General features: G+C 49.4%; 1 protein-coding gene across 1 annotated transcript in view; it reads left to right on the plus strand.

Moving 5' to 3' along the window:
* The window catches only part of LOC146830152 (uromodulin-like), a 369,504-nt gene that overhangs the window by 318,284 nt on the left and 35,040 nt on the right, over positions 1–16,180 (plus strand). Inside the window, exon 8 of the mRNA XM_085604401.1 lies at positions 7,515–7,583. Coding sequence (XP_085460527.1) covers positions 7,515–7,553 — 39 coding nt within the window. The 3' untranslated portion in view covers positions 7,554–7,583. The remainder of the gene's footprint in view (positions 1–7,514; positions 7,584–16,180) is intronic.

The raw sequence follows: 16,180 nt of genomic DNA on the forward strand, positions 1-16,180 counted from the left end.
TGGTTAGATTACTACAATGGATTGCCGAAAACAACATCCTTTCCGACCTCCAGGCAGGCTTTAGAGTAGGTACCGGCACAATCGAACAAGCGTTTAGATTGTTGCTAGTATACTGGAAGGTGGTGGTCCTGGGCAAGGGCAGTCTTTACCTCGCATTTATCGACGTAAAGACTGCCTTTGACCTAGTACCCAGAGAGACCCTTTGGAGAGTTCTTGCTGACATGGGGGTACCCCATTACATACTATCATTAATTGTAAGGATGCATGAAAACACCTTTGCTCAGATCAGATGGGGTAGGGATGGAGAAAAAACTAGTAGAATTCCGGTAGAGAGAGGGGTCCGCCAGGGTTGTGTCCTAGCTCCCACCCTTTTTTCTTTATATGTCAATGGTGTGGTTGAGCATCTGCTGAAAGATCCCTCAGATGAACCATCCCTGGCGGGGGAACGTATCCCTACCCTCCTCTTCGCGGATGATACACTCTTACTCTCCAAATCCCCAATGGGCCTCCAAAAATTATTAAACAACTTCCAGCTTTTTTGCGTAGAACGGGGCCTAGTAATCAACACCGACAAAACTAAATTCTTAGTGATGAATCCCCCTAAAAAATCTGTGCGCCCCCCAAGGTTGAATGCTGTACCATTGAGGAGGGTGGATGCGTTTGATTACTTAGGGATTCGCTTATCGCACAACATGCTGTGGGCTCCACATATATGTAAGATGTTGTTAGCCCACAAAAGGGTAACAGGGGCTCTCTTAAAGGAGCAGCGCTCCTGTGTAATTAGACCCATAGCCCCTGTTATTGAAATCTATACAGCAAGGGGAGTTAGCTCCGCTCTTTATGGGGCTGAGTTGTGGGGCTCATGTAATACTAGTGAGTTGTCAAGATCAGAGAGAAAATTTTGTAGGGCCATCATGTCACTTCCCCAAGGGACCCCCACGACCCCATTGATGCTTGATTTAGGTTGTCGTCCCATCGGTGATCTGGCGAAATTTCGCCCCCTATTGTTATGGGCTCGGTTGTGGCGAGTCCCGGAGTTAGCTTATTATGCTAAAGGCCTCTCTGAAGTTATGTCACTTCCCATGTGGCATAGGATTAAATGGTTGAGAGACATGAAAGCCCTCCTCTGCAATCTGGGGCTAAGTACAGCATGGGAAAGCAGGTCTTCCCCTCCGAAAGCTACACTCAAAACTTTATACTGGAACTGGATTGCATCTCAACAGAACTCTAATTGCATATTGGGTAGACTTACGGAGGACTTTCTGAGATTCAAGGATTTGCCTATCCGGGAATCATACTTAGATATTATAGAGAGGCCTTTCGATAGGTCCCTTTATTTCAAATTTAGAACCGGGACTCTTCCACTTCATGCTTTTACATCTCGGTGGAAACCCCCTGCCCAGACCACAGAATTTTGCCCCTTTTGTATATCCAGACATGAGTCTGTGGCACATTTTTTATTTGAATGCCAGGTGTATGTGCAACCAAGAAGAAGATGGCTCAAGCATCTGTGTCGCTCGTTAAAAACCAGGCAGCACCCTGAGGCCCTTCGTATTTTAATGTCTGACTCTCGCCCCTTGTATGCTTGTGCCCTCTCAAAATTGTTATCATGGGCATGGTGCATCAGAAGCAAAAGGCTTAAAGAATCTGTTTGATCTGTTCCTAACCTTTATTTATGATGTGTTCTCTTTTTATTGTAAAAAATGGTTTTTAAGGGTAAATGAAATCAAACTCCATTTTACTGTGACGCTTTTATGATATGTTTTTATCGAAATAAAGCCTTTTGAACTGAACTGAGCATCACTCTTTAACAAAAATCTTGTTGCGTTTTATTTTTTCTGTTTAACTTTCCTATTCATCACCCAGACGCTTTATTTGCTGGTGCCATGATAGATCTCTCATCTAGCCTTATTCTTGCATCCGTCCATACTCGATCCCTACTCCTGTTAGTGATTTGAAGAAGGCTCAGGGATGTGTAGGTGAGAAGGAGTTAGCTACTCTTGATAGCACTCTTTCGGGGTTAAGGGTCTGTAACTGCAGATTCCTTACCTTTCAAAGCCCCCAAGACTAGATCAGGAACGTTTGCCAGTAGTTGCTCCTGCGTGCCAACAGGTAGCATCAAGGAACTCTGTAACGGCTTCACATCCCTTCCGGAAGTAACATCACAGAGCCGTATATTGGTGCCCCACCTGCACGCTGACTTAATTATGTGACCTTTATAGATCCCTAAAAGTTCCCTCTGAAGAACGGTGAAGAAGAAAGGCATTGAGAAATGTGGTGTTAAATTAAGTGTCAAAAAGACGGGAAAGTTGCTTACCTGCAATTCTAGTTCTCTAAGGGCTTCATTAAAACCATAAGCACTGAATAAATATACCTATATACAGATGAACAAAGCTTTTCATGCAAAAAGTGCACTTTACACAGAAGAAAAACTGTCTGCGTAGCATGTAAGGAGGTTACAATTGCCAAAATGCTTTTCACTTTGAAAAAGAAGTGATTAAAAACAAAACACTCCCTATTCTTGGCAAATTGTGACCAGAAACATCTGTCACAGACCTTTTATGAAAGACAGAAGGAAGGAGATGGTGTACAATGGTAGCAGATAGACTGCCACAGAAATGAAAGTAAAACTGGTACTATGCCTGGAAGGGCCTCACCCTTCCACCTCTGTCCCATCATCCCCCACGGTGATAGTTAGGTCAGTTAATTTTTATGGACCCAAGAGGATCCTAGGTGGAAGAGTCAAGAGCACTGCATAGTACAGCAAGTCCATCCCACTAGGAAAAGACAGATTAGAGAGCACAAGCAGCATCCACTGTCACCCGAATCAAGTTTGAATGGAAGCCTGTCCTAGATGGAGAGTAGCTGAGGAGTCCAGATGAAGACATAATGTCTCATGAAAGTATAGACGCATGCCCATGTTTCAGCCTTAAAAATCTCTGAAATAAGGACATTCCTTACTAGAGGCACAATTGCTACTCTTCCATGGTTAAGTGAACTTTGGGTCTACCTTATACAAATGTGTTTGTGTGTAACATAGCAAAAACAATCACCTCACTGCCTAATTTCTATTGTTCTGTCCAAGCAGAATTTAAAAAACTCTCTCCGCACCCCACATGTGAAGGACTCCCTCTGCTGGTGCTGAAGGGTAGGAAAGGAATCTGGTAAGGCAACTGCCCAATTGATATAGAAGTCTGAAATTACTTTCTATCAAAAACCTGGGCGAGTTCTCATCACCACATTACACAAGGACACAGTGTAAAGTTCCGGGAACCCAATGCCTAATGGTTGCTTCTTTTGTAGGCTTAGATGAATTGCTCCAAAGAGACAGCTTCCCAAGTTAACTTTGGCTTGGTTATAGGCTCAAATGGTGGAACCATTAACCATGTTTAACATGCATAGTGAGGAAGAGAACTAGCAGGAGGAAATACTTTCCTAGTTCCTTCCAGGAAAGCTTTCACAAAATAAATTCCAAAGTAAGAAGTTTATGAGGATTTCCTATAGGCTGCTGAATTTACCTCAAATGATGAAAATTGAAGCAAGGCCTTGCCAAGTTTAGAAGTTAAGGAATCTCTTCTTCTTCCTGAACTCTGGAGGGATCACACTTTTATTGGATACTCTAGATGCAGGACCTCTTCCATTTAAAAGCGTATGATGTTTTTTGGAAGGTTACGTTGCTTCTTTTAAAACACCAGTGCAGTCTTGTGGCAGGTTCAAATATCCATACTGTAAAAATTTAGGAATTTAGAAATCAGGCCAACGAGTTCAACAATGGAAGGATCTGCGCCAAACGTGTACAGGAGATCCAGTCTGCATGGCAACTTCCTGTGTGGTCGCCCAAATGGATAAAGAAGGACCCTGATCCACCAATGACGTGGCTACTGGGGTGCTATCAAATCATTCTGGCTTTGCAATGGTACAAATTGAGCAGCACATTCAGGATCCACCAAATGGGAAGAAAACACATACAGAAATCTCCCTGACCTGTCGATCAAAAGGGCACTCTCCTTCGACCCAAGTTGATAGTATCCTGAAGCTCAGTCTGAGCATTTGTGTTTTCTGCATCTGTGAACATGTCTATTTGATAGATGATATGTAGCACATTGGCATTGAGAACCAACTCATGGTTTTTGGAAAGATAGGCTGTGCAAGGCTGTCAGCCATCTCAGTTTCAATTGTGCTTCCGGAGACAGTAGTCAGACTCTGCCGGCTGTCTGGCTCCAAAACTACATTTCCAGCGAGTATTCTGGGAACAGACTTAAAGTTGTGCCCGAGAATTTACAACTCCTTTTCCCTGCACTTTGGTCATTTATAACATACACCGTTGTTCTAGGTATCTACAGCCCACGTAGCTTTCAAAGTGGGCTAAAAAACCTGCAGTTTCAGAAACTTCTCATCTCTATCCTATTAAACGTTTGGAGATACACTGTGAGAAGTTTTGCAATTCGAAGTATATAGCTTTTTTTTAAATGAAGATGTACTCCCCCATTAGAGCAATATAAATGTCGGAACTGATATGGCCATTCCCCTCTTTTGTTCTGTATATTTCTTTCCTGTTGATCGCAGAAGCGCGCTCACTTGCCCAACTGAGCCTGGGTTGCACTAAAGAAAACTGAGTAGAAATAAGTAAGCTAGGCACGCAGGGAACATAGGAGCTGCATTGGGAATCAATGGATTCAGAGGCATCCTGAAGTGACAGTGAGTGTGAGATGAAGGGAGGCCAAAAGCTTCAAAGACACAAACAACTGATTAAAAACCATGAGCTGGAAATCCCCACGCTGTGGATAGGCCTGAATGGTAGCAGAGTTAAGAGTAGAAGGGGACCCAGTATCTGCAACAATGCCAAGAGCTGAAGGGAACCTTCAGCCAAGTATCTTCAGGATGAGACAGAGCTACAAGAAGATCAAGAAGAGCTGTGAGAAGGCTTGGAGCTGCAGTGGCCGGACCGGTGTGAAGGGGACAGAGAGGCCGGGAAATGAGGGTGCAACGCTGGTGAGAAAGAACAGCACAACAAGGAGCAGCAGGACATGTGAGAAGATGATCCAGGAGGTAGAGCTCCCAGGAGCCCAAGAGCTGCAGCAAGGCTGAGGATCCAGTAAGGTCTGAGGGTGACCCAGGTGCACTGGTGCAAAATCTGCAAGGGCATCAGGGACTGTAGGTCCCCCTGAGCCCATGTGCTTCATTGAGGACAGCAGCCGCAGTAGAGATAGAACAAGCCGGGAGGCTTCACTTTACAGAGGTCCAATTGATCAGGTTCTGACTCAATAGATTTGTAGTAAGACAGAAGTTACAGGGGATGCTTAGCCCAGCAAAATCTAGTGCTGCAGTAGAAGTCAGGATGTATCTCCATTTTGTTATGCATTGGCATTTCAACAAGCATGACAGCATATACAGTATTCCAGAAAAAAATCTGCACAAATACTATATGCCAGGCTTCTGCTCCATTTGCACTCATCATGCAGTATAACTTGCAGGGATAATATAGCATTCAATGCATATAATCAACATAATAGACGATAAACCAACTCAAGTATTTGAATTCCCCCACCCACTCCCTCCCCCAAGCTTCCATACAGTAATGGGTCAATGTACATAGGAGAACATCCTGGCGCACCTACAGGACATCCATACTATATCACAATCAGGGTGTCCATTATCACATCTATGCCCGCCAGCCCTATCCATCGCCCAACACCACAGCCTTCAGAGCTCTGACCCACATAATGTTAATTGCTGTGTATTTATCTGGGAATAGAGTCCTCCGGAGTTGTCGTCAGCGCCTGCACCATAACTCCCCAGAAAAGCAAATCATCTGTCACCCTTTCACCCCACTGTGTTCTTCACATGTGCACCTCCTTTGCCCCACCCACTCTAGCAAGTCTTTCCTCCAATCTCGAATCAAGGGTTGCCCTAGCATTAAGCAACTGATTGCAAAACGCATCTTAGCCACTATGAGACCCCTCATCATGAACCGTCTAGTGAGTTTCTTTTTAGCACTCTCTGGGAGTAGGCCCAGCAGACATTGTTTAAGCGCGCAGGGGACCTCCCACCCCGATACAGTCTTGATTTGGGCCAGTATCTCCTCCCAGTAAGTCGCAATAACTGAGCAGTGCCACATTACATGGAAGAAATCGGCCTCAGCGTGACCACATCTAGCAAATTCGGGGTCCCTATTGGGATAAATAATATGTAGTCGTGTTGCTTGGGTTCGAAATCCCTTAAATAACAGAAACCAAGAGGTGTTATGGCAAAGCAGGAACAGTTTCCTTAATTAAATATTTCGGCCAGGAGAACAGATACAGGCGCATGGTCGGAGGACTGTCTCAATTTACAATCTGTAGGTATTCTTCTTTTATACAAAACATGATGGGTTGTAAAAGTTTCCGGTGTACCATATATGGTGAGGAATGTTGGTTGCTGGCTTTCGAGTAATAAATTACTTGTCTAATGGTTTCCATTGGTGGGTCTCGACCTTACGTGGACTGGGATTACGCTAGCATTTTCTATCCTTGTGTATTAGGCAGCCTGTGGTCAAGGTAATGTAAATAACCATGTCTAATGTGCATACTGGGTGAAGCTAACATGGGTAACTATGTATAGTGTGCAAACTGGTCTTAAGGTAATTTAGTTAATCGTGTACTGTACAGGCAGGGGTTAATACAACTTAGGTAACCATATGTCCTGGGTATACCAGGGTCAAGTAACATAGGTAACCTTGTGTGCTGGGTATACCAAGGTTAAGTAATATAGGTAACTTTGTCTATTAGGCAGCCTGTGGTTAAGGTAATGTAAGTAACCATGTATACTATGCAGGCTGGTTTGTTGCTAATATAGGTAATCATATACTGTACAGAATGGGCTTATGGCAATGTGAATGCTCTTATAGACTGTGAAGCCTGATGTTTAGGTAATGTAAGTAACCATGTGTTCTGTGCAGACTGAGATTAAAGTAACATAGATAACCTTGTGTATTAAGCAGCATGGAGATATGGCAATGTCAGTTATATGATCCTGGAAGTAGTGGATATGAGAGATTGTGACATTTTGTACGGTGATGATTTGTCAGATAGAAAGTAGGGAGTGGCTTGAGAAGGTGTTGGATGTTTGTGTGACGGGTGAGCAGCTTTTGAGTGAGAAGTAGTGTCTGGATTCCATTGTATGCCCTTTGTGAAGAGGGCTTGGATGTGAGCAGGTGCTGAGTGTGAGAGCCTGCTGGATACAAGGGTACCAGCGGTGCTTTTCTTGCTGGGCGCAGTAGGAGCATTGGACTAGTTTGTGTTCCAGATGTGAAGGTTGGTGTTGAGAGGAATGCCAGATGTTAGGGGTGTGCTGAGTCACAATGTGGGAGATGTGTGGTGTGATGGTGCATAATGTGATCTCTTGGTAGTTAGCAGGGGTGCCCGGGGTGAGTGGGGTGTTTGGTGCTCTGGATGAATGAGAATTCCAGATGTGATGGAGGCTCCGGATGTGAAGTAAAATTTTAACTACTCTCTGCCTTTCTTATTCCCTTTTAGTGTTCATCTTCATCTGGTTCTGCAAGTACGGGCCCTTAACTTGTGAAATGGCTTCGATTGGGATTTCAGGTATATTTTACATATTGTCTCACTTGCACTGCTGTGGAGTATTGTTTTGGGTAATCAGTGTCCGCTATATAAGAAGCCCATCCTAGAATACCCTGCTCTGAAATTATTGACGCACCGCTTTAGTAATACCTGCTTATCAAGATAGGCACCCAACCTTCCTCTGTAAGCTCCATGGAAATACAATTTATTATTGAATTAAGTGGTATGCTACTGGCAGGATGAACCAGGTAGAGGTACCTGCTGGATAGGACGAGGAGCCTTGTGACCATCCAAGACCAACCTTCACACCCTTCTGGAGCCTGCTGTGAGAGTCTTTGCTTACCTGCATGGTCTGGGGAGACAAGGCACTGGCAGTCCCAGCCTGCTCTTTGACAACAGGAAGGAGACGCAGGCTGAGGCTCAGTCTGAGGGGGACACAGAGGTGCTGGCCCAGGTGGCATAGACACCCCATGGAACTGTTGTTCTGAACTGCTTTGGAAATGTGCTGAGTGTAGATGAGTAAAATGCAAGAACGCGGGGTCTGGACTGCCAGGTGGGATCCGGGACTAGTGCCAATTAAATCCCATCCACTCTGGTCAGCCACAAGGAGGGGGGCACAAGCTGCCAGGCTGCTTGGCCATCACTCTGCTGGGTGGCCTCCATGAAAGGCAGACTCTTGTGTCGAACAGTCCTGGCAGAGTGGAAGCTTTTTGCTTGAAACAAAAGCCAAGGCTGGGCAAGCAGTCCATCCATAAATCCACCAAGTGTGCTCATTTTGATCAGAGTACAGTGCTGCTAAACCACCTGTGACCAGTCTGTTCTCTACGTGGATGTCAGCTTCACATTCCTCCCTGTTCTCTGTGAATGCAGGCTCTGAGGAAAGGCCCTTTGAATAGGCTAGAAAGCAGCCGCAGACCAGGGCCCCAAAGGGAATAGGGCAGGCTGTTCTGTACCCTTGTGGAACCTAAGGCAAACAAATGGATGACAAGGTGGTCCCTAGTACATTGTCTGTACTAATCCCGAGGAAGGTTACCTGCCTAACTTGTAATCCTTGTATCCCGAGTAACAAGAGAGGGACGTTCAAAACCAACCTCCTCAAGCTCTGGCTGGGCTCAAAGAGTCAAATTAGCCCACATCTGGACTTTCAAGACAGCCTGACCATTTGGGCGCCTATTCATTCCTATGGCATGCATGACCAGACAGCTAAGCTAGGAGTCCTCAGATTACACAGCTTGGAGGAGGGCCATCTGGTTGCACCATATCTTAAGGATCAGTTTCCACTTGCCCTTGTGTTCCAGGGACTCCTCGGGCTGGGCGCTCTGTGCCCAGTTGGTCTTAGGCATAGGTATCTCACAGAGCTCTGAATCAAGGCCTGGACATAGCTTTTTCTCCCAGCCAAGCAGGGAAGCTATGCCTGGGGCAACGTGACCCTGTTTGGGCACTAAGTGACACAGAGGGCTGGGATAAGGAGCCCATAACCAGTGGCTTCCTCCCTTGGGCTAGCAGGAGCTCTGACCAGGGCCCAGTCAGAGCTTCTTAACCTGGACACGTAGGAGAGACATCCACGGACTTGCACGATCTCATCCTGGGGACTTTGGGACATGGTGGGCTAAAGAATGGAGCTCAGGTCTGGATGCTTACACCCTTTAGCCAGCTGCAGCTCTGACTCAAGTTTCTAAGAGCTTCTGAACCTAGACAGGCAGGGGATACCTCCTTGAACATGTAGGATCCCTTCCACAGCACTTTGCGACACAGTGGGTGTAGGAAGCCGTTTTTTTATGTGGTGGTGCCAAAGTAGGGACACACCATGGAAAAAGTCCAGAGGCCCCTTATTTGTTTTACAGGGCTTAAGGTAATAACCCCAAGTGCTCTTTTTTGGTTGAGCAGCTTAGGCTTACCAGAGGGTAGAGTTAAGCATTTGTTGTACATACAGAGTCAATACATGAGAAATATACTCAAAAAGAAAATTAGAGACCAATTTAGAAAAATGACACAGATTTGTATACAAATTTAGACGCCAAGATCATCAATATCAGGTAAGTACTTTCGGAGCTATTAATTTTTAGGCAAAAATATTCAAATAATGGTTTTGAGGTATGAGACTCGAACACGGTAATGTTATGTTATGGGAGAAACTAAACTGCATAGATACACTTATGATACGTTTTGAGGGATACCTTTAGGGACTTAAGGTGCTAAGGAACCAAGGTTCAAGAAACCATCAGCAGTTCAGGTTAACCCGCCCTGCTGAGTCTGGGAGCAGAGTGTTGGCTGTGTTGGTAGCCTTGAGCACTATGCTGCAGAGTCAATGGCAAAGGTACCTGCAAAAGAAAGGCTGCAAGTGAGGGTTCAGCTCTTGCGGGTCTTTGGAGCACAGGGACACAGTCGGTTTCTTTGAACCTGGGCTGGGTGGCTCGGGTGCAGAGGTGTTTTAGCCGACAGTTTGCTGTAGTATGAAGCTCTCACTTGGATTTTGGTGACCTGGAGAGGGAGAGAAAACAGCACAATAGGGACACTCTCTGTGTTAGCTTCAGTGAACCTGAAGTCCCTCATCAGCAGGTCGGTGTTAGCATCAGTTGTGTCCAGACTGGACACACAAGAAGCCTTGGTTGTGGCTAATGCGCTGGTACCCAGGGTAGTGATGCTGGGCAACTCATGGAGGGCCTGGCATCTCCAAATGAAGCAGGGAGACAGATCTAACCTCCTGGAGCAGCAAAGACTTCTTCCTGGCGAGATGCTCCCTCAGTGGACCTGATGGCCAGCAAGTCCATGTACAGGGCAAGTGTGGATAGTGCCTGCATCTGCAAGTGATGGCTCCTTCACCCCAAGTGAGATACTGCTTGGTTGCTGAAGTGCTGGACAGTCTTCCACAGGCTTAGGAGGATGCACAGTTTTTGGACAAGCTTAATCAGTGCAATGGTTGAGGTACCAGTAGCAAGGCAGGATTTGGCGACAAGTTCAGGATAAGACCTCAGTTCTTGTGGTGCCTACTCTCTTCTGTCCTTCTTTGGTTCCCAGGTAGATGAATCTTAGTTCCTGGTATCAGCGGACCCCTAAATACTGCATTTAGGGGTGTTTAGGACTGTGGGGTAGTAGCCAATGGGCTACTTACCGTTGGGGTGACTACACCCCCTATATGACCACTTCCTCTGGAGAGTGGGCATAATCCTGGCCAGAGTTCCTAGATTTGCCAAAAACAAGATGATGATACTCTTCCTTGACTGTCCACTTCAATTTGCCCACCTTAAGGTTGTGCCCAGCCTTTAAGTGTGACTTGCCTTCTGACTAGCTCATTTTTCCACGTGCTCTAGTGCCAAATGGGCCTCAGGGCAGGGTGTGACTTTCCCCAGGACGGTGGGAAGCCAGTGTCGCATATCACAGGCAGCAGAGTCTTTGAAGCCTCTGGCTGCGGCATGATAATTCACTAGCCACCCTGTTCGATGAGGTGTAAACACCTTTGTTGGACCCGGCCCTTTTTACATGGTTATCCCCAAACTTTTTTTGCCACCCGCCTCTTATTTTTCTTTTTTTTTTTTTTTTTTTTTTTTTTTTGGAAAACCTTTATTTCAAGGATCAGGACACAGCTATTCAGCCGACAACCCGGGGGTTCGGCAGCATGGAAAATCAGGCACAGTGATGAGTCCGCAGTACAGTACAAGGATTAGTGCAAAAGGTCCAATTTTAAATAAACACAGAAACAATAACAACAAACCCCAGCAAGGCAAGAAACAGTGAAGAAACCCATGGTGAAAGTCCCCGGCGGAGGTGGAACCCCACTCTTCTACTAATTCCAAGACAATGTGTGGAGGAAGAAGGGGGACAGCAGAAGCTCAAAACGGTGTCTAAGATCGAGCTATGCTGGAAAGAGGGTCAGGGGGAAAGCTGTTCCTCTGGCAGGTCCAGATCAGGGGCAAGACATATATCCCCCCTGTAATGGTTCCACCGCCCCCAGATAGCGTGCCATTTCCGGGGGCGACCTCTGGAGCAATAGACCGTCTTTTCCCTGAACATACTCCAGTCCATGTTCTCTTTCCACGCGGTCAGTGTAGGGGGCCCCGAGGAGCCCCATAAACGCGCAATGTCCCGTTTGGCAATCATGTTACCCAGGGTCACCCAGTGGGTCTGCGCCTCATCAAGGTCAGTGGGTCCCCAGACGTTCAGGAGGCAACACCGCGCCTCCGGCTGCACCGCAATGCCCGTCACCTCCCCCATAACTGCATGGACTCTCTTCCAGAACTCCGCAATGACACCACACTCCCAAATAATATGGAGGAAGGTACCCACCAAACCACATCCCCTCCTGCACAGGCCGTCCTCCGAAAAACCCATGTGGACCAGCCGCGGCCCCGTCACATAGACCCGATGCAGTATCTTAAGCTGCACCAGCCTCAGGCGCGACGGGATCGCAACCTCCTTAGGGGAAGAAACCGCCGACTGCCAGTCCTCATTATCCAACTCGAGGCCATCCCTAGTCCACTGTTCTCTCAGCCCCGACAGCAGGTCCGCTCGGACATTGATCAATTTCTTATATATAAGAGAGATCGTACTCTCGGGCATGTGACCATCAAGGACCCGGTCCTCGAGGGGAGAGGACTCTGGCACCTTCTCGCCCTCCACGAGGACTGATCTGAGAGCGTGGCGCAGCTGAGTGTACCTAAAATGTTCGGAGGGCCCCAGCTCATACTCACTCTGCAACTCCTCAAAGGACTTCACCCTCCCCTTATGTAGCACGTCCCCCACTTTGGATATACCTATCAGGTCCCACTTGTCGAATCCCTTCGTGTGCCTGAGCTTCCCCAACCTCTCCGACTCAAACAATGGGGTAGCGAGGGTGAGCCTGTCCTTCCAGCCCAACGAAGCAGTCGCCATCTTCCACACCCGCACCGCCACGCCCGTGGGCCCCGTGAGGGACGAGTCCAGGGACCGCGAATATAACGCCCTGTAGTAGTTGCCACCACGTAGCAACCACCTGTCCATGGCGTATCCAGGGCTGAGGGCAGGGCCATAAAACCCATGGTTGATCGCGCTCAGCTGCGTGGCCCAGTAGTACCGCCGGATGTCTGGGAGCGCAATGCCCCCATCATACCATGGGAGCGTCAGTTTTGTAATGGCTATTCGCGGCCGCCCATCCCACAGCAACGTCCTTTGGAGGCCTTCGACCTCCCGAAAATATTTGGCCGGCACCCAGTCCAAGGTGTTCTGGAGGGCGTATAGGAAGCGGGGGAGCGACATCATTTTGAACAGGGCCGCACGCCCAACGAGGGAGAGCGGCAGCCGCCGCCAACCCTCCACATCGCGCCTCAAGCGTGCCAGGGGGGGGAGCAAATTCCTCTCATAGCGCACTGCAGGGTCCATGGATATGAAGATCCCCAAGTACACAAAACCCTGCTGGGCGACCTGTATCGCGCACGTTCTAGGGATCGGGGGGACCTCACCACTAAGAACATACAAGTACGACTTGCCCCAGTTAATGACGAGCCCCGAGTTCCTTCCGAATGATGCAAGCACATCACAAACCACAATAAGCGACTTCTTAGGTGAGGCAAGATATAACAGGATATCGTCTGCGTAGAGCGAGATACGGTCCTCGTGTTCGGGCGACCACCTGAGGCCCCGTATTTCAGGGTGCCAACGTATCCATGCCGCCAACGGTTCAAGGGCGAGGGCAAACAACAACGGCGACAGGGGGCAGCCCTGCCGAGTTCCCCTTCCGAGCTGAAACGAATTAGATGCCCGGCCATTCACCACCACGTTCGCAAGCGGCCCCTCGTACAGCAACCTAACCCAACTCACAAAACCGGGTCCAAAACCAAACTTTGCCAGCACGGCCCATAAGTATGCCCACTCCACCGTATCAAAGGCCATCGTGGCGTCAAGGGACGCCACAACCGCCGGTTCCTGCAACGTGTCCGCCCTGGCGATAACGCCATGGAGACGTCTGAGGTTTAGTGCCGTGTTGCGGTGCGGGATAAAGCCGGATTGATCAGGGTGGACCAGGTCGCCGAGTACTCTAATCAAACGGGTCGCCAGGAGTTTGGCCAGAATTTTCGGCTCAGCGTTGAGGAGTGAGATGGGCCGGTAGGAGGCGCACCTATCCCGGGGCTTACCCTCCTTATGTATAACAACGATCGACGCCAGCCGCTGGTCCAACGGAAGGAACCCATCCTCCCGCGCCTCCAAAAACATGGTGCGCAGGTGGGGGGCAACTCTATCCGGGAACAGCTTATATAGATCTATCGGCAGTCCGTTCGGCCCGGAGGCCTTACCCGAGTGCAACGCACGGATAGCCCCCGCCACCTCGTCGACCGTTATATCGCCATCCAGATCGTCCCTATCTATGTCGGAGAGGCAGGGCAGCTCGATATCACGGAGGAGGGCAACCGAGTCCTCGGGCGGCCTGTCCGACACAGAGGAATAAACCCCTCGAAAGTACTCTGCAAAACACTGCACAATCCCCTCCGGTTCCACAATCACATCCCCGTTCACACCTATCAACTCCGGCACCACTCTATTGACCCGTTCTTTCCTGTCCAGCCACGCTAGGAGTTTCCCTGCCTTATCACCGACGTCATACAGGCGGCCCTGCTGTTCCCTACTGAGGGTCTTAGCGGCGTCCGTCACCAGGTCCCTATATTCTGTCTGTTTCAAGCTAAGCTCATGCAGCGATGAGTCCGTAACCCCCTCCTCCATAGCCCCTTCAAGGGCCGCGATCTCCTCTTCTACCTGCCGTACCTCTCCATCCTTCCGACTCTTGGCAGCCACCACCAGGGAGAGGGCTTCCCCCCGAAGCACGGTCTTAAAAGCTTCCCACAGCGACACCGCCGAGTCCACAGTGCCCAGATTTTCTTTGAAGTAACTATCTACCTTTTTTACCAGGGCGCTGCGCATCTTGGGGTCTCGGAAGTACCATGGGTTAATGGGGGCCACCCTCCCTCCTCCCTCCCGACCTAGATCCAGCCGGATCCACACTGGTGAGTGGTCGGAGATACCGCGTGCCATGTGCCTCGCCTCGGACACCAACGGGGCGTGAGCGGCTAGAGTGAGCAGGTAGTCAATCCTGGAGAGGCTACCATGCGCTCCGGAATGAAATGTGTATTGGCTCTGTGTGGGGTGCCGGAGCCTCCAGCAATCTATAAGACCAAACGTGTCCAGGAAGTCCGGAAGCCATTTCTGAGCCCCCCCTGTGTCCCTGGGTGGGTATCTATCTAACAGTCCAGAGCCTACTGCGTTGAAGTCCCCTCCCACTACCAGTGTACCCCCCGGGAGAGTCAGCAAAGCCCCGCCCAGATCAGCAAATGTGGAGGCCTGCAGGGCAGGCGGGACATAGACCGAAACCAAAACCAAAATTCTTCCTTCCCACCGCCCCGCTACCGCCACAAACCTCCCCCTATCGTCAGCAATGGTGGAGTCCACCTCAAAAGGCAACGAGGCCCTGACAAGGACACCCACACCCCTGGACCCAGAAGAGAATCCCGAGTGTGCAACAAATTTATACCCCTTCCTATTCAAGGCATAACACGTATTGCCTATGAGGTGCGTCTCTTGCAGTAGGACAACATCAGGCATCGAGCGTTTCAAGAATTGCAGAACTATCCCCCTCTTGATACGATCCCCCAACCCATTAACATTCCAGCTTATCACTTTTAAGCCTCTACCCCCCATCCTCAAACGGAAAGAGGCCCACCCCGCACCCGAAGAGCCACCATGGAACAGTCCTGAGAATAGTCATCATGCCTTGCAAAAACAATCCCCCCAGCAACAACAAACACCAAACCCCGGCAACTCCCCCCACCCTGCACCCCTGCAGCAGCTTACAAAGCCCCCCCAACTCGCAGTGTGCCTGTCGCCCCACAAACCAAAATCTACAAAAAGTACCCTAGGGGAGGAAAAGAGCCCCCCCTCGTCCTCCCGCAACCCTCCACAGTTACTGCACTCAATTCAAGTTCCCAAGTGTAGCCAACGCAAGTCAGTTCAACATGAGGTTGTCAGCCCTGTCCATCCCGGCCACCATCTCCATGCTCGACCGTGTCGGCACCCGTCCCACGGCGGGGCAGAGCGTCCAGCCATTCATCCGCCATAACAGGAGAGTCAAAGAAAAATGTCCGGTCGTCGCGCACCACACGTAGTTTGGCAGGGAAAAGCATGGCATACTTCAGATCCAGTTCCCGAAGCCTCCGCTTCACCCCCAAGAAACTCTGTCTCTGTCGCTGCACCTGCTGGGTGAAGTCCGGGTAAAAGTTGACCGATGCATTCTGGAAGGGAACTGGGCCCGCCACCCTCGATGCTTGCAGGATGGCATCCCGGTCTCGGAAGTGGAAGAGCCGGGCGACAATCGGCCTTGGCGGGGCACCCGCCTTGGGTCGCCCACCCGGCACCCTATGGGCCCTCTCAACGGCAAAAAACTTTCCAAGGCCCCTCGGCTTTAGGTGGTTAAGGACCAGATCCTCCACGAGTAGGTCCACCGATGCCTCATCTGAGGACTCCGGGACCCCGATGACGCGCACGTTGTTGCGCCTGGCCCGGCTCTCAAAGTCCTCCAGCCGGCGGGCGACGAGGTCGCTCTCGGTCCTGAGCTTACGGACCTCGGTCTGAAGCTCCGCGACATCGTCAGTGAGGCC

The sequence above is a fragment of the Triturus cristatus genome, chromosome 5_1 (genome assembly GCF_964204655.1).
Source record: "Triturus cristatus chromosome 5_1, aTriCri1.1, whole genome shotgun sequence".
NCBI lineage: Eukaryota > Metazoa > Chordata > Amphibia > Caudata > Salamandridae > Triturus > Triturus cristatus.